Source organism: Urocampus carinirostris, chromosome 15 (genome assembly GCF_059441175.1).
Source record: "Urocampus carinirostris isolate Australia breed hairy pipefish chromosome 15, RoL_Ucar_1.0, whole genome shotgun sequence".
Taxonomy (NCBI): Eukaryota; Metazoa; Chordata; class Actinopteri; order Syngnathiformes; family Syngnathidae; genus Urocampus; species Urocampus carinirostris.
The window spans coordinates 31,634,779-31,660,028 of record NC_142363.1 but is presented as its reverse complement, the minus strand read 5'-3'; the positions used below and the strand labels follow the sequence as shown (position 1 = coordinate 31,660,028).

General features: G+C 40.0%; 1 protein-coding gene and 1 pseudogene across 11 annotated transcripts in view; both read left to right on the top strand.

Annotated features, from left to right (window-relative positions):
• Positions 1-23,572, top strand: part of mark3a (MAP/microtubule affinity-regulating kinase 3a) — a 40,502-nt gene extending 16,930 nt beyond the window's left edge. For 2 of the 11 annotated variants that reach the window (XM_088353662.1, XM_088353657.1), the window contains exons 5-19: positions 458-523; positions 4,869-4,939; positions 5,739-5,795; positions 7,508-7,744; positions 7,818-7,958; positions 8,988-9,087; positions 11,111-11,223; positions 11,292-11,439; positions 11,507-11,721; positions 13,148-13,251; positions 13,401-13,535; positions 16,217-16,486; positions 18,045-18,071; positions 19,490-19,534; positions 22,763-23,572. In XM_088353662.1, the coding sequence (XP_088209788.1) occupies positions 458-523; positions 4,869-4,939; positions 5,739-5,795; positions 7,508-7,744; positions 7,818-7,958; positions 8,988-9,087; positions 11,111-11,223; positions 11,292-11,439; positions 11,507-11,721; positions 13,148-13,251; positions 13,401-13,535; positions 16,217-16,486; positions 18,045-18,071; positions 19,490-19,534; positions 22,763-23,108 (2,075 nt within the window). In that variant the 3' untranslated portion in view covers positions 23,109-23,572. The remainder of the gene's footprint in view (positions 1-457; positions 524-4,868; positions 4,940-5,738; positions 5,796-7,507; positions 7,745-7,817; positions 7,959-8,987; positions 9,088-11,110; positions 11,224-11,291; positions 11,440-11,506; positions 11,722-13,147; positions 13,252-13,400; positions 13,536-16,216; positions 16,487-18,044; positions 18,072-19,489; positions 19,535-22,762) is intronic. The other 9 variants (XM_088353658.1, XM_088353664.1, XM_088353663.1 and 6 more) reach the window with 9 other exon arrangements.
• LOC148352166 (U2 spliceosomal RNA) lies at positions 14,911-15,041 on the top strand (annotated as a pseudogene).
• Positions 23,573-25,250: the final 1,678 nt, after the last annotated feature.

Genomic DNA, 25,250 nt, shown 5'->3' with positions numbered 1-25,250 from the left:
TCAAAAAGGACAAAATATCATCTCATCTCGTACAACAGAAGCTATGAAAGAATGAGCTCATTTTTGTTATCTGGTTGCTGAGTATGAATGGTGAGACGGTCAAGTATGTCGGGAAGCCCTTTCAACCATAACATTTTTAATGACATATGACACTATTTAAAGAAATGTAATTGTATTAACTAATTAATCAGACAATTAACTTAAAAATAAAATATTTAATTTTGGGGTTCCTTGCTGTCACGCTAAAGCAGATTTTAAAAACTGTTATCCGCCCGTTGTCTCGAATGGTAAACGCTGTAAACATGACTTGCCCCCCGGGTTGCCGGTTCTCCATCCTACCTTTTGCTCTATATTTAGCCCGTCTCCCACTCTTATATATGCTGATGCATCAGCGCGCGCACACACGCTGGATATGTCCGTCCAAAGATGTCTTATGCGTGTTTGTGTCTCTTTGCAGTCAAGCTGTTTGAGGTGATCGAAACGGAGAGGACGCTCTACCTGGTCATGGAGTATGCCAGTGGAGGTGAGCGGATTTGTCACAAGTATTGCACATTGGGGGTTGGGAAATATAATTATAGTGGAAACATGTTGGCCTGGAGAGGTATGGGCGCCACCAGGCTTAAGGGATCCAACCATACACACATTATATGTACAGTAATCCCTAGGTTATCGCAGTTAATGGGGACAGAGACCAGCCCCGAAAACTGAAAATCCGCGAAGTAGCAGCGCCCCTTCAAAAATACTTGAAAAAACGTATACTGGTATGTGACAGAAGAGAATATACTTACGTCGCGTTGCAGAGTTCCTCCATGATAAACTGAGCGCCACATAAGAAGGGGGTGAGGTGGGAGGAGTTGAAGGAGGGGGGGTGAGCTTAGCGGTAACTCACCATGACTAAGCATTGTGTCAGGGCCTCCCCCTCCCCTTCACAATAAGAGTGTCCACACTGTGTCCTCAGTATACATAAGCTCGCGCTCAATGGCGTCAAATCAATAAATGCTTTTATTGAGAAGGTAAAGTGTATTTTTTAGACCCGCGAAGCTCTGAACCCGCAAAAATGGAACCGCGAACTAGCGGGGTTCCACTGTGTGTGTATATATATATATATATATATATATATATATAAAATGCGGTAACTAAAATTGGAAATGCAAAATTATAATATATACAGCCATGAAAGTCTCTCACCTTTTATTAGAAAATCACCATTTTGATGTCTAAAAGGGTGACCTGCATGAATTGTTTGGATCCGAGGAGAAAATGAGTGGGGTGGATGTATTGGGAAATTTTCCAGAGTGTATCGGGCGTTTGAGGTTGTGCATTTGACTAAAATAATTGTTTTTGTAGGCAGGAGTATTGTGATTATTCGTGCGTAGATTCGATTTTATCTCATTATCACACTATTTTTATTCACGGTAAGAGATGAATTTTAAAGATTGGAGAAAACGGTCTGGAAAGATATAAATGCAAAAAAAAACAGGACAAGGGAAACAACTCTTTGCTGTATCTGATGATGAATTAGACTTTGAAGGACATTAAATAAATGTGGGGTCAATTTTGTGTTGGGATTTTGTTCATAATTGTCAATAAATTATTTGAGTCGTGGCTGCATGTTTGCAACAAAAATCAAACAAAATTGTACACCAATTTTTAATTAAAGAATTAGGGGTGTGTGTTATACCCGAATAAATGTAAAGGCTCCCCCCTACTTACGAACATTCGAGTTACGAAATTGGTAGTAATTCGGCTTTAAGTTTGATTTTGTATCGTGTGCATTTTTCCGAGTACAGGACAGTATTGTATAGCTTCTTTCCGCCGCTACCAGCGTATGGCGCTGTCAGAGCTCACCCAGCATCCATCTTCCTAGTTCGTGTGTAAACATTCTTTACTGTCCCTCCAGCGCGCTAAGAACTTTGACATTTTTAGTGTTTAATGTCCCGTGCATCCATTCAATATGGTTGGTGTAAAGTGTAAAGAAGAGGCGAGCCGTTTCTTTTGTAATGAAAGTGGAATAAGAAAGCTTGATGCGGTTGAGAAAATGGTTGGATCGCTTTTTTTTTGGGCTACTTTCTACCACGGAGGCGGAATTCACCTAACTCTTGAAGCTCATCTTCCCAAAGTAAGTTAAACTTAACTTTGTTTATCTTTATAGAGCATATTATTTTAAGAAATGTTTATTTTTTAGTACAAAACATTGCAGGTTACTTATAAAAGCATTGTTGTTTAAGGGACATGAGCTTTTGAAACAAGAAATTAATTGTAGCCTTTGAAAATAGCGCCTTAATTTGCACCCACCTTGCTCTGTCATGCTCGCCGACTCACGCTGCGTGTGACGCCATTGCCTCCGCGACGTACTGAGTGACGCATAAATCGCGCAACACAATGAATCGACGAATTGTTACCAACAGTTTTAATCAATTTGGAGTTGCAGCCCTACATACGATAGATCACATTTTTTAGATAAAGGATTTAAGTCACAAAAATATCAAACCTTTTTTAAAGATTGTAAAATTTTGCCAGCGCTCATAAGCAGATTGCCTCCCCTCATCCCATGCGGCATCACACTCGAGCTATCGATTAGCGCCAAAGGTCGGGTCGGGGAGTCCAAATGTGATTACCGCGGAGACCGCCACTCTGATCCTATTACGTGTAAATAAAGTCAATAGGACAATTCTGTCCGTTTCCACTTAAAGAGCCAGGTCCTCTGTGGCATGGTAATGAGGTGATTACCCAATTAAGGCTCGTCGACAAGTCGACTAGTCCACATGACCCTGAGTCACCCAGACACACACACTGCCTTTGTTTTTATTTGTATTTATTTATTTTTAGGCATTTGGAACTTGAGAAAACTTGTACCAAGGCCTACACATCCACTCAAATAATAATAATCATTGTAATTGTCAGGTTTGACAATTAGATAACAAGATAAAAAAAATTACTCAACTTTCTTCCTTGAATGTGACGTATAAACCTGCTTAATGGGTGATAATGAAAACATTTGAGGCTGAACTCTATTACCTGGAATTGTGGTTTTGTTTCAAATGGGCTATATGAAAAAAATGTATTGTAAACAAATCTGGGGCAGCACGGCGGGGCAGTGGTTAGCGCGTGTGCGGCACAGTTCGAAGGTCTTGGGAACCTCCTATGTGGGTTCAAATCCAGCTTTGTATGTTCTCCCCATGCTTGCGTGGGTTTCCTCCGGGCACTCCGGTTTCCTCTTACATTGCCAAGACATGCATTTCAGGTGGATTGGCCGGTCCAAATTGTCCCTAGGTGTTAATGGGCGAGTGAGTTGTCTGTCCCTTGTGTGCCCTGCGATTGGCTGGCAATCAGTTCAGGGTGTCCCCTGCCCACTGCCCGATGACTGCTGGGATGGGCTCCAGCACCCCCGCGACCCTACTGAGGATAAGCGGTGCAGCTAATGAGATGAGATAAACAAATCAGTTTTTTGTTTTCCCTTTTAATCGACATTTCCTTTCATTTTTTTCTGAAAAAAATCCAAACAAAAATCTAGTTTTATCTGATTAACATTTCATAAAATCTTCAGAAATCTTTTTTTTTTTTATTTAAAAACCGATGCAGAATTTGACTATTGGTCTGCTTTCATAGAGGACACAGATTTCAGATGTTTGAAATTAAGAAGGTTGAATTCAGGTGCTTGAAATCTTTGAAAATGCTTGAATTTTAATGTTATGTTTTGAAGGATTGGAAGATGCTTGCGTTTTGGGTGAAGTGCTTGAAATTATTGCCATGTTTCTAAACAAGTCTGCTTAAAAATGATGCCGTCTCTAGTGGTTTCGCTTTGCAGTTCTATTTCTTCTTCTTTCAAGATTAACGGCGGCCGGTATTAGTTCGTACAGCTATGTCCTATGAAGCATTATTGCCCCCTACGGGTCACAGTTGGATGCATCACCTATGAAATGTGTACAAGTACAGTGATTATGTATCCGTTATGGACATCTATTATGTGCCATGTAAAAATGAGGGTAACGTGTCCCAGTGGTAAATTGTAATGTGAAAAACTTGCAACTGAAAGTATAAGCTACAAATTATTGTCATTTTCACCCAACACCTATATTGGAGAGATATATATTTGCAATTTACTCAAGATCTAAAAATCATATGTCTTGATGAATGCCCAGGCAAGATTAAAAATGGCATATGATGGCTCCTCCGTGTTATATGTCGAAGTGTCCTTAGGCAAGACACTGAACCCCTAATGCCCCCAATAAGCAGGTTGGCGCCTTGCATGGCTGCTATTGGTGTGTGAGTGTGTGTGTGAAGCACATTGTAAAGCGCTTTGGGAGGTCTTCATTGACTTGAAAAGCGCTATAGAAATGCAGACCATTTATATGTAAATCGCAGATATATTTGTGGATCTCCCCAAAACATAATTCCCACCAGATTTTTTTTTTTAATAATCCTGGAGAAATTGTCTTCAATATTCCCTCAAAAGTGCTTAAATTTAGAATAATTATTTACTGAAATAAAGCAAAGTAATTGGTACGATGATTGGTTTGTGAATATTTGTTGCATCTCTAGTCCAGATCTAATTAATCTCATTTAAGCCAATCAGCACGCATTTGCCATGACAAACATAACAAGCATCAAATTAGCCCTCCAAAAAGTCAGGGGGTTTTATTTAGAAATGTTCTGCATGCTTAAAGATACTTTGCTAAATTTTCTCCACGCACCCAACACATATTCGGTCATATTTGTCAGCAGCAGCAGCTTGTACCCTTAGGAAAGGCTCCATGTGCAAAAAAAGTGCCTAGGAACAGACACATGGGGCAAGCAGATGCCACCTGGGCCTCGCCCCCAGTCTCGTCTCGGTCTCATCGCATTTTCCTCTGTGTTGCTTCTTGCAGGGGAGGTCTTCGATTACCTGGTTGCACATGGAAGAATGAAGGAAAAGGAGGCCAGGGCTAAATTTAGACAGGTATGCATCTTCTTCCCCAGGCCTGCAGCTTTCCTGCTTTTTCTGCACAACACGGACACGAATGTTTTCTGATGACTGATCTAGACATCTGGTTTTCTGATGACAGATGGAGACATCTGATTGTGTTGCAAACTTTACAAACGTTAGCTTTGCAGCTCCTTAGTCAGCTGAGGGTTCTCAGGATCTTGTGTCACAAGCATTTTTGAGCAAAATGTCTTTTTATTACTTTCTCTCGGGGGCATTTGTAAGTTAACTTTCACACTTTGTCGACATTAACCGTTGCAGCTGGACTATAAGATCCAAATCTATAACTTTTGACAAATTCATATCTCGTTTTAAAGGACAGTTTGTATTATTTGACCACTAGATGTCACTGTATTCTGTGGTGCAACTAAAAATAAGAGCAAAAAAAACAAAGGGTAATACAAACTACGGAGGCTCAAAGTAACCAAACTTCCACTTTTGTCTTTTAATTTTTGCCTAGCTTTTTGTAAAATTTTTGGTTCAGTGGACAATTATGTTAGCTCCCTTTAGATGAGGCTCATGTTATGTCAAATAAATGCAAATTTCTCGACCTACGAGTATTTATAAAACACACTCTCATCCGATAGTTCATGTCAACATTGTGGTTTATACAAGTTTTGTACCACTAGAAAGTGCTACATAATGCACACTGTCTCTTCAATGTATTCAAAAGCTTACTTGAGTTACTTTTAAGCTTTCTTTTCTTTCAAAAAGATGAATTAGACTTACAAGACAACAACGTGACTTTAAACTGCATGTTTTCCTCCTGTTGCAGATCGTATCGGCAGTGCAGTATTGCCACCAGAAGCACATCGTCCACAGAGACCTCAAGGTGAACATCCACAAATACACATTCATCAGATAATCTCCCCAAAGGTTGGGGAACCAGTTATGTCAGGAATGATCTGCAATCCCTAATCTTCATCAGCCGAGGTTAAAATGAGTAAAAAAAAAAACCCGTCTCTGCTTCAGGGACGGTCTGACTCACGTCGGTTGGCAAATGTCAGAGCGAAACACGCACGCAGCCCGTGTTTTTCAAATCGTCGTCACGGAGGCCCTACTCCAAGCTAACGTCGTTCTCCATTTTGCGTCTTGTTTCAATATTGATGCCACCGCCGCCGCGCTCGCCCTATGAATGATCTATGAGCGCTCCCCACGTTGAACATTTTCCCAACGGGCATTTTACAGGATGTGGTGCACCTCCTCGGTCTGCAGCCTTGCTCTTTTTGTCTGCCTTTAGCCGTCAGCATTCTGGGCTGTCGTATTTCAGTGATTCACGCGAAGAACGAGTTTGCACAGTAGCGTAGGAATTTGAGGCCCTGAAGGCACACTCGGTGTCTTACGCTTGACTTTGGCTAAGGGACCTCAATAGAAGTAAAAGACTCAGTGCTATGGTTGAAATTTGATGTTCTAAATCACATCACATATTGATTGCTAACTTGGTTATTATTTTTTACAATAATCTGGAGCGTTACGAAGTTATTATTTTTTAAATTTCTAGAATTAGAATTGTCATTAAAACAACGCTGTGTACCCTGTTCACAGCGAGATTAGACGTAGCAATCCAGGATGAATATGTAATAAAATACTTAAAATAAAAGGAAAAATTAGATTAAATAATATGAGGCAACATTTTCAAGGTAATGCTGGTAGACTGGCCCAAGATGTAAAAGCATCAGTAAAATCTTGCAATGAAAAAGAATGCAATGACATTAGCAGCGGTATTGTGCAAGAATAAGTAAATCAAATAGAAAAATGCATGCTTGTATGTTTTCAAGTCTTTTGCGTGTTTGGGGTGGTAATGGCCCTGAGGAAACTCAGTACATGTATGTTTCAAAATTATTTTGATTATATTAGGGAGCTGTGTTATCTGAAGAACTAGAATTGTCTTTATTGGCATTGACAACACTGTAGTAAATGTTGTTGACGACATTAGACGTGGAAGGATATATATGTAATGAAAAAGGGAAAAAAATGATCAAAAAATGTTAGGATGAACAAGCAAATATTTACGGTCAACCAAAAATGGTACAATAACACTAGCAGCAACTTATTTCCAAAATAATAGTAGAGAAATAAAACATGAATATTCCATACTTAGGCAAGAATGTTTTTCAAAGTATTTGGTGCTTGTTTAGGATGGTGATAGCACTGTTTTAAGGGATCAGTAGCATCTGCTATATGGCGGTAGGTTAAAAAGGTGGCGGCCGGGGTGAGAGGAGTCCTTGATAATGGTATTGTCTCTGCTGCTGAGGCGCAAGCAGGTGATGTCCTGCAAACTAGGTAGAGAGCAGCTGATGATTTTCTGGGCTGCGTTGAGGACTCTGTAAGGTCCCCTTTCTGCTGCTGTGATGCTGCACGCTACTTTGCTTCCCACTTTGGCTCTCTACAAAGACACCAGTTCCAATTAGTTTTTCTCTAGCACTCTCAGGAAATTGAGTCACTGCTGGGCCTTAGATACCACAGCTCTGGTGTTGGCAGACCAGGAGAGGTTTTATGTGATTTTCTTTTACGTTAAACCAGTCTTTCGCCTGCGGTCCTTAGGCGGAGAACCTGCTCCTGGACGCCGATATGAACATCAAGATAGCAGATTTCGGTTTCAGCAACGAATTCACGCTGGGGAACAAGCTCGACACCTTCTGCGGCTCCCCACCATATGCCGCACCGGAGCTCTTCCAGGGCAAGAAGTACGACGGACCCGAGGTGGACGTCTGGAGTTTGGGCGTCATCCTCTACACGCTCGTCAGTGGTTCGCTTCCATTCGACGGGCAGAACCTCAAGGTGATGGGCGGTGGGCAATTCTGTCCACTATTTGTGGTCAAACCGTGCTGACTTTTCCTGCCGAACTCCACAGGAACTTCGTGAGCGTGTGCTGCGAGGGAAGTACCGCATCCCCTTTTACATGTCCACTGACTGCGAGAACCTCCTCAAGCGCTTTTTGGTGCTCAACCCGGCTAAGCGCGGGACTCTCGAGGTGAGAGAGGACGCCCAAAACGTAAATATGCTTTCTTGCTTTTACATGCCTGCCCCCTTGGCCCTGATCCTTAACATACCCCTGGCCCCCATCCCTGTTGACACCTGCACCGCACTGAAGAATGTTCTCTGTCCATCACTCCTGCAACCCTTAACCCACTGTAACACTCGACCGAGTCTTGATCACAAACTCCCAACACTTTCCCAATGTCCTGACACTATTTTGTGTTTTCTTGGAAAAAAAAATAAAAAATCGACCATTTACTCTACATGATTGATAGAAGAAACGTCCAAAGTTATTTTGGGTATGGGTCTCTTAGAAGAGTTTGGCTTCAACCCATCATTTCTTATTTCATTACAGGTGATTTGATCATGTTGTAATATGTTTGTTGCTACCAGGTTGAAAATAAAAACACAGTGTTCATACTCAAATAATAATTATTAGAGATAACAAGTACCAATACCAATGATATCTAAAAAAAAAAATTTGAAGCATTGTTCTTTAAAATGTCATATTTTCCAACTTAATGGCCACAAGATGGAGCGCCAATAACTAAACATTTCTTACATTTACTAAACAAAACTTTTTTTATCAGATTTTTTTTTTTCTCATAACATTACTAAGAATAATTCAATATATGCAGAAATCTAGTTTGTTCCTGTTTTGAATTTTTTTTTTGCATGTGGGCAAATATGAAGAAACGTGTTTTGTTGTCATGACAATAAAGCTTCAAAATATTTTGGCATATTGTGGTAGTTTAATATTTTACATTTTTTTTATGGGGCAATGAAAGAAAATGACCTAAAAACATGAAAGCAGCCATTTTGTCCATCCTGACTGGCATCATCCCATAATGCGGTCCGCTTCAATCCAAGCAGAATCAATAATAATTAGTTCTTCTCCCGGCTGATTAAAATCTCTCCAAGCTATTGATCTGATTAGTGGAACATCAAAACAAACAGCATAGACATCACGGAGGTAGAGGTAGCACACAGAAAAGAACATCCAACAACAATCTAAAATTAGCTTTTGCTTTGTTTTTTGACGCAGCAAATCATGAAGGATCGCTGGATCAATGCCGGATTCGAAGAAGACGAGCTAAAGCCTTATGTGGAACCTGAGCTGGACATCACTGATCAGAAGAGAATAGGTACAGCTGACTTCATGGATGTCTTATGGGATGTATTTCAAATGTTTATTTTGCTAAGCCAACGTGCTCCACTGGAAATCTGGATAGAGGTCACTTCATGTTGCCTTCAAATGCTCTCAAAAGTTGATATGGTTAAATATGGCGATCTTCAACTGATCTTGGCGTTGCGTAAGATGGGTTTTGCGTGAGGTGTCGTTTTGTGGCCCGGGGCTCTCACTCTCTCTGGCTTGCTTGCTCTCTTGCATGCTTCTTGTTATTCCAGCAACTAAAAAGAAAACGTGATGATGAATAAGTAAGCACAAGCTGTTGGAGGCAAAAGGCAGAGAACTTCCCCGACTCCCCTCCCCTCACGCTAGCATCGTGTCCTGGATAAGGGCTTGTTGGAGGTGGGGGGATGTTGGCTTATATAACTGCATCTGGGTGAGGAGAGGCAAAACATGGGTGGCAGAGTGAGGAATCCCTTTCCTTTAAATAATGCACGTATTGCATTGCTGGATTTTGACAGGCTTCACACACTGCACGTGGACAAAACGAGAAACCACTAAAACTGTTTGGACACATAGCATCTGGCCACATATTGTTTTAGCATTCAGTGAAAATGACTGATATAAGAGTCAGACCTACATTTCGGACTTAAGTAGGCTGTCGGGGTACATTTTAAGAGCGGGACATCAGTTGGAACTCGCCTCACTGCATTCGCCATTATTGGGTCAATTAAAAATTAAAGCCATCATCATCATCGCTATGCATCACTGCAACATAACAGCAGTATTTAGTATTTATTGAATAATAAAAACATTAAATGTAAAAAGGAAATTTAGTACAAAATGATAGACGGATTAAAATTTTACAAAGTGCATCTTGAATAGAATAGAAACATCTCTCATCTCATCAGCTGCACCGCTTATCCTCAGTAGGGTCGCGGGGGTGCTGGAGCCCATCCCAGCAATCATCGGGCAGTGGGCAGGGGACACCCTGAAATGGTTGCCAGCCAATCGCAGGGCACACAGGGACAGACAACTCACTCGCTCATTCACACCTAGGGACAATTTGGACCGGCCAATTCACCTGAATAGAAACATGTTTATTGTAATTGATAATGGCATAGTGAACATTGTTTGCAATTAGATTAGTCAAGGTACTCCAGGATAAACAAAATAAACATGTATTAAAGACTTACAAGAGAAAATGAAATACAAGTATAGAAGAATAAATGGGTAAAATATTTACAATTTGTAAGTTCAATGTTCCGTAGTCATAGTGGAATAAAAAGTAGTGCAATAACATTTAGCATCAACACAATTCCCACATAAGTCAATAAATAAAATATGAATAGTTTAGGAACATTATTACAATAATTGTGGCAATTTTAGTGCTGCCCTCCACACCCCAAAAACAAGTTGGTTAATTTATCATCTTATCTCATTGAATTCGATTTTGAAATATAGTAAACTTGCAAGACACCAAAATAATCGATAAATAAATACGATGGGTCACTTTAAATTTTCAGAAAAGAATGGTCTTTATCGGCATTGATTATAACATAGTGTGTTGTTCACAACAAGATTAGACGTGGCACTCCAGGATAAACATATAATTAAAGAACTAAAAGGAAAAACAAATGTATATTAGGATAGACAGGGGGGTCAGCTCTCCTTGGTGCGTTTTCAAATATGTTTGTAATGGAAAATGATATGGTTTCTCTAGGAGAACATACAAACACTCTTAATGTTTCTAAAGAATATAAAGATGAACACAGTGTGTTGCCTTCCTTGTATGAAGCTTTTATTTTTTTACCGCTTAACAGATGTTTTATTCCCCCAATATGGTTCTTTCAACATTTTAGGTTGCCAACCCCTGGGAGAAACAATATCTATAAGGTTTTAGACTGGCCTAAGTTGTAGGTCTGTCAGAAAATATCAACATTTTGAAAAAAATAAGAATAAAGAATAAAATATGAATACAAATATTGTGCAAGAATAAGGAATAAAAAATAAATATAATTTTTTTGGTGTCTGCACAGACGTAATGGTGGGCATGGGCTACAACTTGGACGAGATCCAAGAGTCTCTGGCCAAGATGAAGTACGACGAGATCACCGCCACCTACTTGCTGCTGGGCAGGAAGGCTTCAGAGGTAAGCGCAAAACCGTCTCTCGTCCGTCATTTTCGACCAGCCCCTCTCCTGACTTTTGACCCCCCCAGCCGGAACCCGGCGAGTCGGCATCCAGCAGCAACGCGTCACTTGCCAAGCCCAGACCCAACAGCGAACTTAACGGCCAATCGCCCTCGCACCTCAAAGTCCAGCGGAGTGTGTCGTCAAACCACAAGCAGCGGCGCTACAGCGAGCAAGGTCTGCAGTCGCGATGTTTCCAAATTTTTGTTTTTTAGAGTCTATTAAAACCGCGTCCCTTCTTCAGTTGGCCAGAATGCAACAGCCGGCACCGGCCACCCCAAACGCAGCCAAACCGCTGCGGTCGACAATGGGAAGGACGATGGCGGAGTGCAGCTGCGCAAATCCGGTGCCACAGGCAGTCGCGGGGCACCTCCCGCCAGCCCACTATTGGGCAACGCCAACAACCCCAACAAGGCTGACATACCAGACCGGAGGAAAGCCGGCACTGTCGGGCACACGGTGAGTGGAGATGATCTCACCAGATCACAAGAAGCGATGCTTATGAGCTAACAGGATACTTTATTATGAATACCTCTAATATTAGAATTAGAATTGTCTTTCTTGTCATTGATAACGTTTTGTACACCGAGATTTGGCGTGGCACTCCAGGATAAAAATGCAATACTTTAAAGTGAAAACTAAGTCTAAGTTCACACTACAGAACTTAATAATCAGGTCATATTTTTAACCAAGACTAAAAGTAAAACAATCTCAAAATAAATAGACAAGAATATTTACAAGGTAGTGTTTGAAGACGGGCCTAAGGTGCAAGTGCATCAGAACAATAGTTTAATGAAAAATACTGCAATAATATTAAGCAAAAACATACTTCCAAAATAAGTTGATAAATAAGATGTAAATACTCATTTTTCTATACCTAATGTATAGCAAGATTTTATGAATGATTCCCCTTTTTAATACTTAACTATTGAGTAGTTATCGATACCAACAGGAAATATCAATGCCGCTTGTACATACAACTCCCATCCTCCCAAAAATGTATTGTTTATTTTGTTTGATTACTTAACATTGCGTGAAATTATTCTCAATATTAATATAAATTCAAATTTGTAGCACTTCATTCTGCAACCGCCAGTAGTGGGCAGTCTATACTAGTTGAATTAAATTGTCTTAATTGTTGTTGATATGAAATTTGTGATGCATTGTATGCATTTAGATTAGACATGACAGGCCAGGACACTCGAGGATAAACATAGACTCGAGGATGAAAAGATGTCAGGATAAAGAGGACCCCTTATTTACAACATAGTGCTTCGAGACTGGCCTAGGTTATAATAATAATAGGGCAATGTTTGTGAATGAAAATGTTTCAACCACTAATGTGATTACTCGTACCAAGGGTGTCAAAGTCGAATGGATAGATGGCCAAATTAAAAGTTTGGCTACAAGCCAGGGACCGGACTGATTGAATGTTGATTTTCATTATTCATTTTTTAAAATTTAAGGCTGCCTATCGTCTAATTGAACCTTCTGAAAACCTAACAAATATATTTCGATATGATCATATAAAGCAGTTTTTTCAAATGGCTCTATCAATAATCATAAAAAAAAACTAAATAAAAAATCCTCAAAATTCGTGCATTAAGTTCAAAGGAGCCTATATTATTCCGACACCTCCAGTAGCCTATTTTTTTATATAGAAATCTTCCATCATTCACGTAAAACATGTTTTAATATACAGTATAATTAGAATTAAATACAATATTAGAAGAGTGCAAAAATTAAACAGTATAAAATAATTTTAAAAATCTTGCGGACTTGAGACGGGCCAAAATACATCTTGTATTGTCACATATTCCTGGTATCAATACTTCTACATCCTTTTTAAATACTATATAAAATCATTTTCATATTCCCATCACAGAACAACACAGCGTCCGCAGGGATGACACGCCGAAACACGTACGTGTGCAGCGATCGCAACAACACTGACCGACTCTCGGTTATTCCCAACGGAAAGGAGAACAGGTGAGAGCGCCATACAAGTTAGGGCAGGAATCACCTTTTTTTTCGCTTTTTACGGCTTCTGGCTTTTGTTCTCCTCTCTCTCTCACTATCTCGTTTGATTTCTGTCCGCGTGGGGGGTTTTGCGCGGGTGGGGTTGCACGGCGGGTTAGCACGAGCTCCGTGGTCCGTGCCGTCAGCCCTTCACCTTCCATGAGGTGCACGGCGCCGGGCCACTTGTACGCTTGCCAGGCCGGCTGGGCCACGCTGCCACACTCCTACTACGAGCTGGACTACTGCTCTGCAAAGTAAGATCACTGGTGGGGGGGTTTTGGTGACCCCTTTAATCCACTCCCCAGAACGTTACCCGTCTTCTCCTGATGTTTGCGCCTGCCGTCCAGCCTCTCACTGATACCAACCCGCATGTGAAAGCAACCGCTTCCTTGGCTTGTACATATTTCAACTAAGAAATGTTTATTAAGACAGACGTTTGAATTTTAAACATTATTTTTTGAACAGTTAAAAAAAAAAATACATGCCAAAATAGTCACCCGTGTTTTTCGTGTGACCATATAAAGCAGGGGTCTCCTGAGGGCCGAATAACCTTATATGCTTACATGTAGAAATTTGTTTTCTAGAAAGCCACTAGGAGCTAAAATGTATGTATGTCTTTGAATGTTTTTTTTGTTTAGTCCATGGGTGGCGCACATTAATTTGTATGTGTGTAAAGGTAGGCAAGTTTATGTTATCAGACCATCGTTTGACCCGGAAGGGCATAAGGTTTTGACTGCTATGAATCAGAATCACCTTTATGATCATTGTATGTCTACAACAAAGTTACGGTTGCACTCCAGTTGGCAAAGAAATATACAATATAAGGACTGATGATTAGAGAGAGAAAAAAAATGTATATATATATGTGTTATGTGTTCACCTCTAGAGTAAAATATTTACATCTGAAACAAGAACTATACACAACCGGGCTATTGTACTTAAACCAAGTGAAATTGCACTTAAAACAGTCAACGTGACAACTAAAAAATCTTCCATTGCAAGTTATGGGACTGAAGTCAAGTGTAAGTAAAACGGAACAATGTAAAACCTTTAACTGCACAAACATAAATGAAGTAAATAAATTTTGTCCATTTAAGATAATTCTTTGGCAAATAAAGTACTTATTCTGTGTGTAACTGTTTTAGAATTAAGTCAAGAGCATCTGAAGTAAAACTGAACATAACCGGGATATTGCACTTAAAAACAGTCAACGTGACAACTGAAAAATCTTCCATTGAAATACAGTATTGAATCGCCGATTTGGAAAATCTTAACAAAGCGCACAATATTCTGAAATGAATGAATAGCAAGGCATTGTGGGAAGTGATTCAGTCGTTCTCAACTGAATGAAGAGAAAGGGTTTGTAGAAAGTAATTTGGTCGTCCTGAAAGATATAATCATGAGGCCGCACGCAAGTTTGAGCTGAGAAAAATTTTACATCAATTTTTAATCGCTTTCCCTTTTCTAATTTTTCCATCATGTCTAGTACCGTGACTAAAATAGTGTGATAATGAGAAGACCTAATGCCTTTTCATAGGTCGTCTGTATCCCAAGTGGGTGTAGTCATGTTTATTTGTATAGCGCTTCAACGACGTGAATGTTTCGAACGACCATGATCATGAATTCGTTCTCACTCTATCTATGAAGTGTAGTAGCCATGATCTTTCATTTTTGCATTCCGGAGATGGAATAGGAGCTTGCTCTGTCCACTCCACGCATCGGCCCGGTATTGCAGTACCTCCGGGAACGGTGCATTCGCAATGATCGCAGCAAGGCTTTAGGGCTAGGACCTTAGCTTGGCCTTGTGGCTGAGAGTAAGTGTCCCGGCTCCTAGGCTTTGGAGCGTATTATGAACTGACCGATAACGGATAATGGATAATGAATAACGAAGATAGAACAATAACCCTTAAAAACCCCTTAAGCACAAAGTCTCTAAGGGCTGCACAGACCACAGATGATTTCAGACTCCAGACTATTATGACACCATCCCCCGATCTAAAACCTACATGAGGGCAAGGAAAAGCTCAAAACCTCAGCATGTGGAAAATGAAAAAACTTTGAGAAGGGACCGCACATGAGATCTAGAATAAGAGTTGGGCATTGCGTAACGGCGCTATTTTTTTCGGTAACGAGGTAATGTAATAGATTATTTTGCCGTTATCGTTGCTGATGGTCAAAAGCGGTGCTTTACTTTTGGCAACATAACACAAACCGCCGTGGTTCAGCGGCGCGGTTTTCTGCTCTCCGAGTTTTTAACGTCATACCTTTTCGGATCATATCACCATTCATAGCCACTACCATATATTTAGGTGGCGATTACGAATAGTATTTGTTAATGTGCCCGAAAGAAAAGGCGAATGAGGGCTGAGTTTTGACAACACCCGGCTCTTGTAAAAGAACAGCTGGTTCCCTTCGAGACTCCTTTTTTCTCTTACGGTTACTCAATTGGAATTTTTGGAGATTTGAGAGTTTGTTGAACTGAAATGGGTTAAAATCGTATTGTTTTTTTACAATTTTTGTAGAATTAAACGTCTAAGATTCGGTGCACCCCCTGCCGTGATCGGAGTTTGAGCTCGTATGCATCCAATGTAAGCCTGGTTGGTTAGGATTTGATGCTTTTAATGTTTATATTTGGTTAGCTATCACTTGCCACTATTGTTATGCAATGGTGCTCAGCAATAAAATGCAAAGACTGATTTATTATAGCAAAAGTACGGTACCAAAATTCCAATTTCTTTGCATATAAAGCCTACCGGATTATACAGTGCACATTCAAAAAATTTTTTTGGGTGCGCCTTAGAAAATACGGTATTTGTGGTTGGATTTTCTTTTCCTGATGTTTTCTCCATTCCTCCTCTGCCCTCTTTTTAAAACCTCGTCCTTATTTTATTTGATATTTTCCTTACTCTCACCGACTCTTGCTTTGTGTCGGCAGCGTGTCCGTGTCCCCGGGCGGCCAACGCAACCCGGTGGCGTCGACTCACAGCGTGGCGAACGCCACCACGCCCGATCGATTGCGTTTCCCGCGCGGCACGGCCAGCCGCAGCACCTTCCACGGCGGGCAACTGCGGGACCGGCGCACGGCAACGTATAACGGGCCGCCCGCTTCGCCAACGCTCTCACACGACGCCTCGCCGCTCTCGCAGTCCCGCAGCCGCGCCACCAGCAACCTCTTCTCCAAGATCACCTCCAAGTTAACGCGAAGGTAAGACGATCTCGGGTTCGGTTTATTTTGCCGAGACGATCAGCACGCGACGTGATCATGACGCGCAGCGGGTGGCGTTCTAAACGGTAGACGGGTAATGCCTACTCAGAGCAAAAATAGAAAAAAAAAATCCTGATTTTTTGCCAAATTGAGTCCTATTTATTCTTGTAGCCCTTAATCACAAAAAGTGTCAAAGGGTGACATCCCCTGATCTAAAACCTGCATGTGGGCAAGGAAAAACTTCAGCATTGAGAAGGGGACACAAAAGAGGTAATTTTAGGCTGAAATGTATAGCCTAGCTTAATATAGGTAGCTTTAATGTAGCTATACCTTCATCGTCAGGCTTCTTTGAATTATAGAAAGTTTACGCGTAATGCAGTCTTTTATTTTTGGAAACTTGTAGGTTTTTTCTTCATTTACGTTAAAAAATGTATATACAGAAAAATGTTTTTGCTTTATTTTGGAGAAAAACTACAGTCATATACGTAAGGAAAAAAACTTAGTTTTAATTTTACCATCATAATGTTTATGATGGGAAATAATCTCTATTAACGGAAAAACTATTTCAAAATGTTTATTTTTTTAACCATTTTTGGGTTTAAATTTATTTTATTTTTTTTTTAACATTTTTTTAAAGTCAAAATATTACGAGAAAAGGATAAAAAAATTATGAAGTAAACTCTCAAATCCTAATGGAAAATAATTTGTTAATGTTTAAGTGAGTTTTTACCTTCAATGTGAATTTTTTTTTTCTTGATAAGTCAAATTATTGCTAGACAATCTTACAGAATTTTTCAATAATAAATTTATGAGGTACAATCTCAAATCTTCCTCCCAAAACTTCCAAATTGTTATGTAAAATAGTTTTTTTCCCCTTTCAATTATTTTCCCTTTAAGTTGGCATCGAGAGATTATTTCCAGAAAAAAACCTTTTCGATGGTAATTTGATTAAGTACAATAATCCAAAACCTCACCCCAAAAACAATATCAAATATTTGGGTGTGTTCTTTCTTTAACATCCTTTTACCGGTACTTCTTTGTTAGATTTTGGTCGAAATTAGGGGATTTATTTTATCTTGTATAGATTGTAAAGTATAATATTTTTAAATGTTTTTATTCAAACAAAACAGATGGAGTTAAAGAAAAATTTTACTAATTTTCCGGCTCAAATTGCCGCCTTACCGGGGAAAAAAACCAACCCATTTTCATATAAACAGGTTCAAATTGAGGTTAGGGTTAAAAAAGGCAGCAGGATGCTTGTTTTTTTTCTCCTGGTTTAATCGGACAAATTGAATTTTTATCAAAAAAGCATGTAGATTTTGGGTTTTTGCATTGCATACACCTTTTTTATACACGGCTGCATAGATAAGGTGAAACAGAAATACAAAAATGGCCAAATTGTTAATATTAGTGTGATTATTCTTCGTTTTGTTCGTACCTCGTCCCCCTCCCGTGTTTTCCTCTGCCACCATCCATCCCTGCTTTCTTCCCGCTGCCTCCATACGGGCCATCGTTTGACACTGTGTCTCTGTTGTTCTTGTGTGTGGTTCTGTTATAGAAACATGTCGTTCAGGTTTACCAAAAGGTAGGACCAGTATTGCCTGTGCTGTCGCAACCCGCTGGCACGCCACTAACACGCCGCCTGGCTGCCCAAAACACACACAAACACAGGCGCCACATATGCTCGGTCCACGAATTACGTTTGCCTTTTTGGGGCCCGATTCAACAATATTATTCACGGTTTCTTTGACCGCCTGGGATGTAGAGGCACCGCTTCCTGTGGTGTGTCTTGGGAAAGTACAGCCTTTTCCAGGCCGGTTTTTTTTGGGTAGGGGTTTGCTCACCCACTGAAAGTCTTATTTTCTGGATTGGTTTAACTTAAACTACAAGATCAAAACGCATCAATGTAATTTACTATAAAACATTCTAAAATAGTCACTCCTTTTTTCACATTACAAAAGATAATGAAGGCCCCCATTTCCTGAATTTTTGAGCGGCTCTATGAATGTTCAAGATTTTCCAAAGTAAACAGATACTTTTCCCCACCAATCTCACCTTCCTTCTTATTGGGTATGTTTACATACAGGCAATAATCTGATCGCCAGTATTCCATTTATGTAAAGCCATGGCCTACCTGTTTATGGCCATACCACCCTGAGAATGTTCGATCTCTGAAAGCTAAGCAGGGACAGGCTTGGTTGGTACTCTAAATATGTCATTTGGTGCACGCTCTGCTGCAACAGCACTGATTGTAGCTTCTGGGACATTTTTATGCTCCTAATGCGCTTTGGGACATTTAGTACAGAGACTAATGATACACACCAAATTCGGTATTCTCACCAAAATGTCACAGTTGTATCCCTTCATATATAGTGTAAGTCTATGCTTTCTGCTAGCTACATATGAGCAAATCCTGTAAACACACAAGACTCAATAATAGGGCGTACATTCGGAGTGCTGAAGAAACGATAATTTTGTTGAATTCGATGACTTACATGAATGAAGTCATTATTTACTGTCGAAGGAAAGTCATTTTAATTCCATTTGTTTGTTTTCATTAGGATTGCCCCAGAAATCAAACACTCTGTTTTCAATCCGATTATTGCCTGCATGTAAACATAGTCATTGTTCTAAGGACAGCCACAGATTTTGTCTGATGTAAAAAAATTAAGACATTTGAGAGAGTGTAGGTGAGAAAAGTGATGTTATTTAAAAAAAAAAAAGATCAGGATTTATAAAAATCAAAATATGCGAATTTTTACAATGCAAGGGATCAGTTATCAGCCATACAATAATCATCAGCGCACCTATTCACTTAACAAAGTCAAAGCGGACATTTTTTGTGTTTTTGCCTCCGTCAACAGATTTCTCGAGCATAGTTTAAGGCCTTTCTTCCCCCCAAGTTTTTTTTCTTCTTGTGTTTAAACACGCTCACAATCCACATCATTTTCTTGTTTTTTTTTGTCTTCTTCCTCGTCTTCGTCTCCTCACGCCCCCCCTCAGAGTCTCCACAGAACTTGAGAGAAACGGGAGACTCGAGGGCTCAAGGTGAGCTAACCCGAACGTTCCCACCCCTCTGGAAAACAAATCGCGTCAGGTGGCACTGACCCCTTTCACGCCGTCGCTGTGCGGAAAAAAATCTGCTTTTCGGGGTCACCGCTGTGTCTGGGTACAAGGATCATTGCTTTGGATTAAATAATGGAGGTTTAATCAATTGAGAACATAGTTACCCAACACAAAATTAACACCAGATGGAGTGTTTTTCCTCATGAGAGTTGTGTGAAAGCTTCTAAAGATAGATGTGTGAATCTTACCTCACGGCACACAAAGCTCACCTGCTCTCCGACGTGTGCAGATTTCGCCTAAAAGACGGCGTGAAAGGGGTTAAACCGTCAATACTGCCCGTTCTCCATCGTTTCGTCCCTTTCTTCCAAGACATTTTGCCAATGCCTTCTTTGGCTGCATGATGCCGTCACGCTCTATTTTGCTGTTGTGATTTTGCACTTTCTGCATGTCGCTTTGATGATCTTGGGACGTCCGATATACGAACGAGCATCCGAGCGCCCCTTCCCATGACCCCCGCCCCCCCAACCTCTTTCCCGCTGCAGCATGATCGGTCTTGGGTTGATGAAATTTGCTTTGATTTTCTGCAATGTATAAAAAAAGACGCATTTCAGCTTGTAAGCTCGTCAACTATGAAAACAATTATTTGTGGCAACATCACAAGTGAATATTTTGTCATTATGAGTCAGGATTTTTGTCCTCAAGAATCCGTATTTGCGAAAAATTTAGTAAAAGTTAGCTGAGTTTATTAATAAATGTGACCGTGATTTGCATTTAGCATAGCGTTTGCCCAGAAATAAGAAAACAAACATCTCAAATAGACGATTTAGGACAGGTATGAATATTTTACCACTGGCAGTACTTAATGTTATGTTAACAAAATCCCATATTGTGAATACAAAGGAGCTTTTTATGGTTATAAATTGGTATTCCTAGCCACTTTTGGTAAGACTTTGGAACTTTGTAGGGTTTGTTTTCCATTTGCCCTCAAAATGTAAGCTTTAACCGGAGTTAATGCAGAGATTTTTAAAGCCTAAACTCAGTTTTTTTAAAAAAAATAGTATTATTTTTATATGAATACAAGTTATTTAAAATATCTTTTTGCTCTCAAAGTTCTAACTAGAGTTAACTTAATTTTTTTTTGAAACCTAAACTTGAGTTATGGCTTCAAGTTTGACAGCACTGTTTTTCAGAAAATAATTAATAATAATTATTCTTGAGTGAAGTTGAAGCCGATTTTGCTTAGAGCTTTTAAAAGGCTAAATTTGAGCTACAGCTTCAAATTTGACAGCATCATTCTTTTTTTAAAATCTATCATTTTTATATTTACATTCTGAAATTTCTCATTGCTCTCAAAGTCAAAGCTTTAACTTGAGTTAACTTGGAGCATTTTAATACTTAAATTAAAGTTGCAGCTTTTGACAGTAGTGTTTTTAAAATAAATGTAACATTTTTATTTAAACTCTGTGAAATTCCTTATTGCTCTAGTTACAGCTTTAATTCGAGTTAACTGGAGTTACAGTCTCATTTTTTTAAGATAATTTATCATATTTATTTGTATGGTAATATAAATTGTACAAAATATTTTATTGCTCTCAAAGTGAAAAGTTTTAACTCGAGTTAACTTGGAGCTTTTTAATACCTAGACTATAGTCACAGCTCCTTGTTTGACAGCATTAACGTGAATATTTTCCAAACTTAAACTTGAGTTACGACTCCAATTATTTTTTTTAAAATAGTTCTGTCAAATTTGATCATATTTATTTTTATACAAGTTAAAAATTTGTAAAATATCTTGAGGCTTTCAAAGTTAAAGCTTTAACTCGAGTTAACTCCGCTTTTCGAAGGCTAAACTCGAGTTAAAGCTTCATTTTTGACAACGTTGTTTTGTTTTAAAATGAAACATTTATCTTATTTATTGTTATATTAAAATAAATTCCATCAAGTTGTATTGCCACAGATTTGCAAAATCTTTTTGTTTCTCTTAAATTATAATCTTGCACAGTTTATTTTATTTTCCTGCTACAAAATAAAATCTGCGTCCGGATTTTATGTTAACAAATGTGTTTTATTGCGCTAAAATAAATTTTTATTCACATGTTTCGCGTGAGCAAATGAGCCTATCATGGCCACAAACTACTATTTAGTTAAATTTTCATGAGCATTTTCCTCTTTCCATAAACCTTAATTTTGTGGTCACAATTTCTCAGAATTGTATCGTTTGACCACTTAGTGAAATCTTTGGGCACACATCAAGATTTAGAGTGGATATTTTCCAGTCCCATTAAAGCTTTTGTTGCCACAAATTAGCATACTGTCACATTCCAATACAGAGATCCCTCGTTTTGTCGCGGTTAATGAGGACTCGAACCACTCGTGAAAAGGGAAAATCCGCATTGAGGCTTCACATCTTCATAAAAACTCTAGATGACGTCATGACCGACTGACAAAAACTAAAAACCATAGATCTACAAATAAGAATACAGAATTGCAGTTAAGTGAATGTTTTTATTGTCATTATATAAAATTCGATTACTTCTCATTTCAGTGTAAGAAAGCAATTTAGAGAGCGGCCGGCTAGCTATGCCAGATCTCCGCAGTGATGATAAAATAAAACAGTCCTGAACGTAGCGGTTTCCCACCAGTTGTAGCTATAGGTCACCCGTTTCATGGGTAATGGACCTGGTGTTGCTGAAATACAGGCTCCACAGGGGTGTAGCTTGTGAGGGTTATTTGCTTAGCCTCAGTCGCTTCACCAACGCGATAATAATCCTCGGAGCACCTGCAAGTGATTACCATTTCTCTGCCCTCTTTTTGTTTTTTTCTGAGTCCGATTTAAATGATGAATTTCTTCTCAAGGTAACGGGCTGCTATAAGCTCGCGGCTGCTATGCTTCCCAGTTTGTTTTGGTTTGGAGACATTGACTTACACCAGCCTATCACAGCTGCGCACGCAGGTAGTCACGCCCGCCTTCTATAAATACACACGTACAACCCGCCCAGTGTTAGCTGTATGGTCTCTTCTGACCACACTTAATGTTACGTTGATATCAATGACGATAAAGACAAATCAAATGTATTCAAAATCCGCGAAGTAATAACCGGAGCGCAAAGTAGCGACGGGGTCTCTGTATTTACCCATATGACCTGAAAGTCCCTGCCCCATTCGCTGCCCGTCACGTTTTACGGGACGCCCGACCGCGTCTTTCCGCAGCCGCCACGTGCCCGGCGAGGCCAAGGGCGACGGCAAGGACGGCAAGCCACGTTCTCTGCGCTTCACGTGGAGCATGAGGACCACCAGCTCCATGGAGCCGGCCGACATCATGCGGGAGATCCGGAAGGTCCTGGACGCCAACAACTGCGACTACGAGCAGCAGGAAAGCTTCCTGCTGCTGTGCGTGCACGGCGACGGGCGAGCCGAAAACCTGGTCCAGTGGGAGATGGAGGTCTGCAAGCTGCCCCGTCTCTCCCTCAACGGCGTCCGCTTCAAGCGGATATCGGGCTCGTCCATGGCCTTCAAGAACATTGCCTCAAAGGTGGCCAACGAGCTCAAGCTATGAGGCTAACCCCCGGCACCATCCCGGCCGTACAATCATCCACGTAGCAACTTTCCAAATGTCTCCTTTTATAAGAAACACAAAGACCAGAGAGTATGTATTGATTCAAAAAATCATTTACCTTTCCTTTCTCTTTTTGGGGGGCAATAATCACTCAACTGCCTACTAATAGCGCCTCTGGCCACATGGGGGCGACATAGTTCAGAGTTGATTTGTGTCCTGCTGTGAATGTGGACACAAAAGAATTTCTAGTCTTATTTATTTTCTTTTTTTCCGCCCTTCCATAAGATTAAAATCACCATGTAGCTTATTCTCTGTTTTCCGTGTAAATATTAACACACAGGCCGCATATATTGTTTTTTGTATTTGGATTAGAAAAGTTTAAAAAGATGGCGGCGAGCAGCACGTGCGTTTGATGGGGTCATGTGACCCTGACACCATTAAAAGTGTAAAGTGGCAACTGAAAACTCTGCTCATTATTCTTCTTATTAAATGTCTTTTTTTCCTCACTTTAAATATACAGTACGTCCGAATACGCATGTTGAAAATACATAAGGTTTCTTAATAACTGACCATACATCAATTGTAATGCAGTAGCCCCCCCAGGATATGGCATTAATCCATTCTTGGGTGGGGATCGCAAAGTAAAATTGCCTTATGGCATATTTGTCGAACAGGCGGCCCGCGGACCACATTAGGCCCGCTAAGGGATTGAATCCGGCCTGCGAGACAACACTCAGAGAAGCGCAAGAGAAAAACAAGCTGCAGGTTGAAATATGTCAACTTGATGTTGCCAAAGCCAGGTGCCTCAAACAAAGACACTGTACTTGTGTTTATTTCTCTCTCTCTCTCTTTATTTTCCATCTTTTTTCTCCCACTCTGTCTCTTTCACTCTATATGTCTCTCTTTTTCTCTTCCTTTGTTGCTCTTTGTCTCTTTCTCGCTCTGTGTCTTTTAACCTCTTTTGTTCTAACTTCCTTTTTTCCTTTTCTCTTTCTTTCTTCATACCCTTCGCACTTTCTTTTCTCTCCTTCTGTCTTTCTATTTCTCTTTGGATTTCTTTCTTCCTCTCCCTTTCTTTCCCCCTCTCACGACTTTTTATCTTTTCTCACGCTCTCTCCCTCTTTTTCTTTCTTTGTCCCGCCCTCTCACCTTTTCCCTCCCTCTTCCTGTTATTTCTTTCTCTCTTTTTCTTTCTCTTTAATCTACTAGTCCGGCCCCCGACAGAATGTTTGTTCTATCGTGTGGCCCCCGAGTTAAACTAGTTTCACACCCCTGCATTACGGCAAGGTAGCAGAAGACTATGATATTTAGCTAATTCGGTCCGAACCCCCAGTGCCGCACATATAAACATTAAAACCACAAAACATTATATTACAGGTACTTAAGTGTAGTATATGTGCAAATTATTAAATCACATTAAAAATGAAATTTACATTTTGCATGATGTGACTTGAGCCGGTCGAGTGGAGTAGCAGGTGGATGCGACGAGAAGACGCCATACTGAGAACTCATACTACAATGCAATGTTTGAATCTATATTGAATAGTGGCAAAATTACCGTAAAGAGGGGCCACAAAAGCCACCTAGTGAAGTGAAAATGTAAGGCATCCAGGGGCTACACTGCATTAGTGTCCTGGAGTCAGTCTAATTGGGGGGAATCTGAATTATATCCCATTATATGAAGTATCAGGAAAAATCAGAATGTGGAGTTTATACCCTGTATTAATATATGAAACACATCCTCTCGTATGGAAATATGCAAGCACAACTTGAACCACAGTGCCCCCTCGTGTTGAAATGTCATACATTTTTGGGTGCGTAACAGATGAATTAAGCAGGTAATAACCCGGAAATTTAGTCAACCGTGGAGGTTTTACTTTGCATTAATAGATATGAAACATGCTTTCTCTTATGGTAAATTTCCAGCGACTTGAACCACAGCGCCCCCTTGTGTTATGTAATGCATTTTCAAAACTGTTTTTTGTCTGAAAGATGAATGGAACAGCTAATAACCCACAAATTGAGTACTAGTTGCATAACTTTGTGGAACTGGCCAGTTTGTCTTAAGTGTTTTGTTACATTATGCCAGTATTTCTCAAATTATGAGGCTGGGGCATGAGGTTCCCCTAAAAGGGGCGCGTT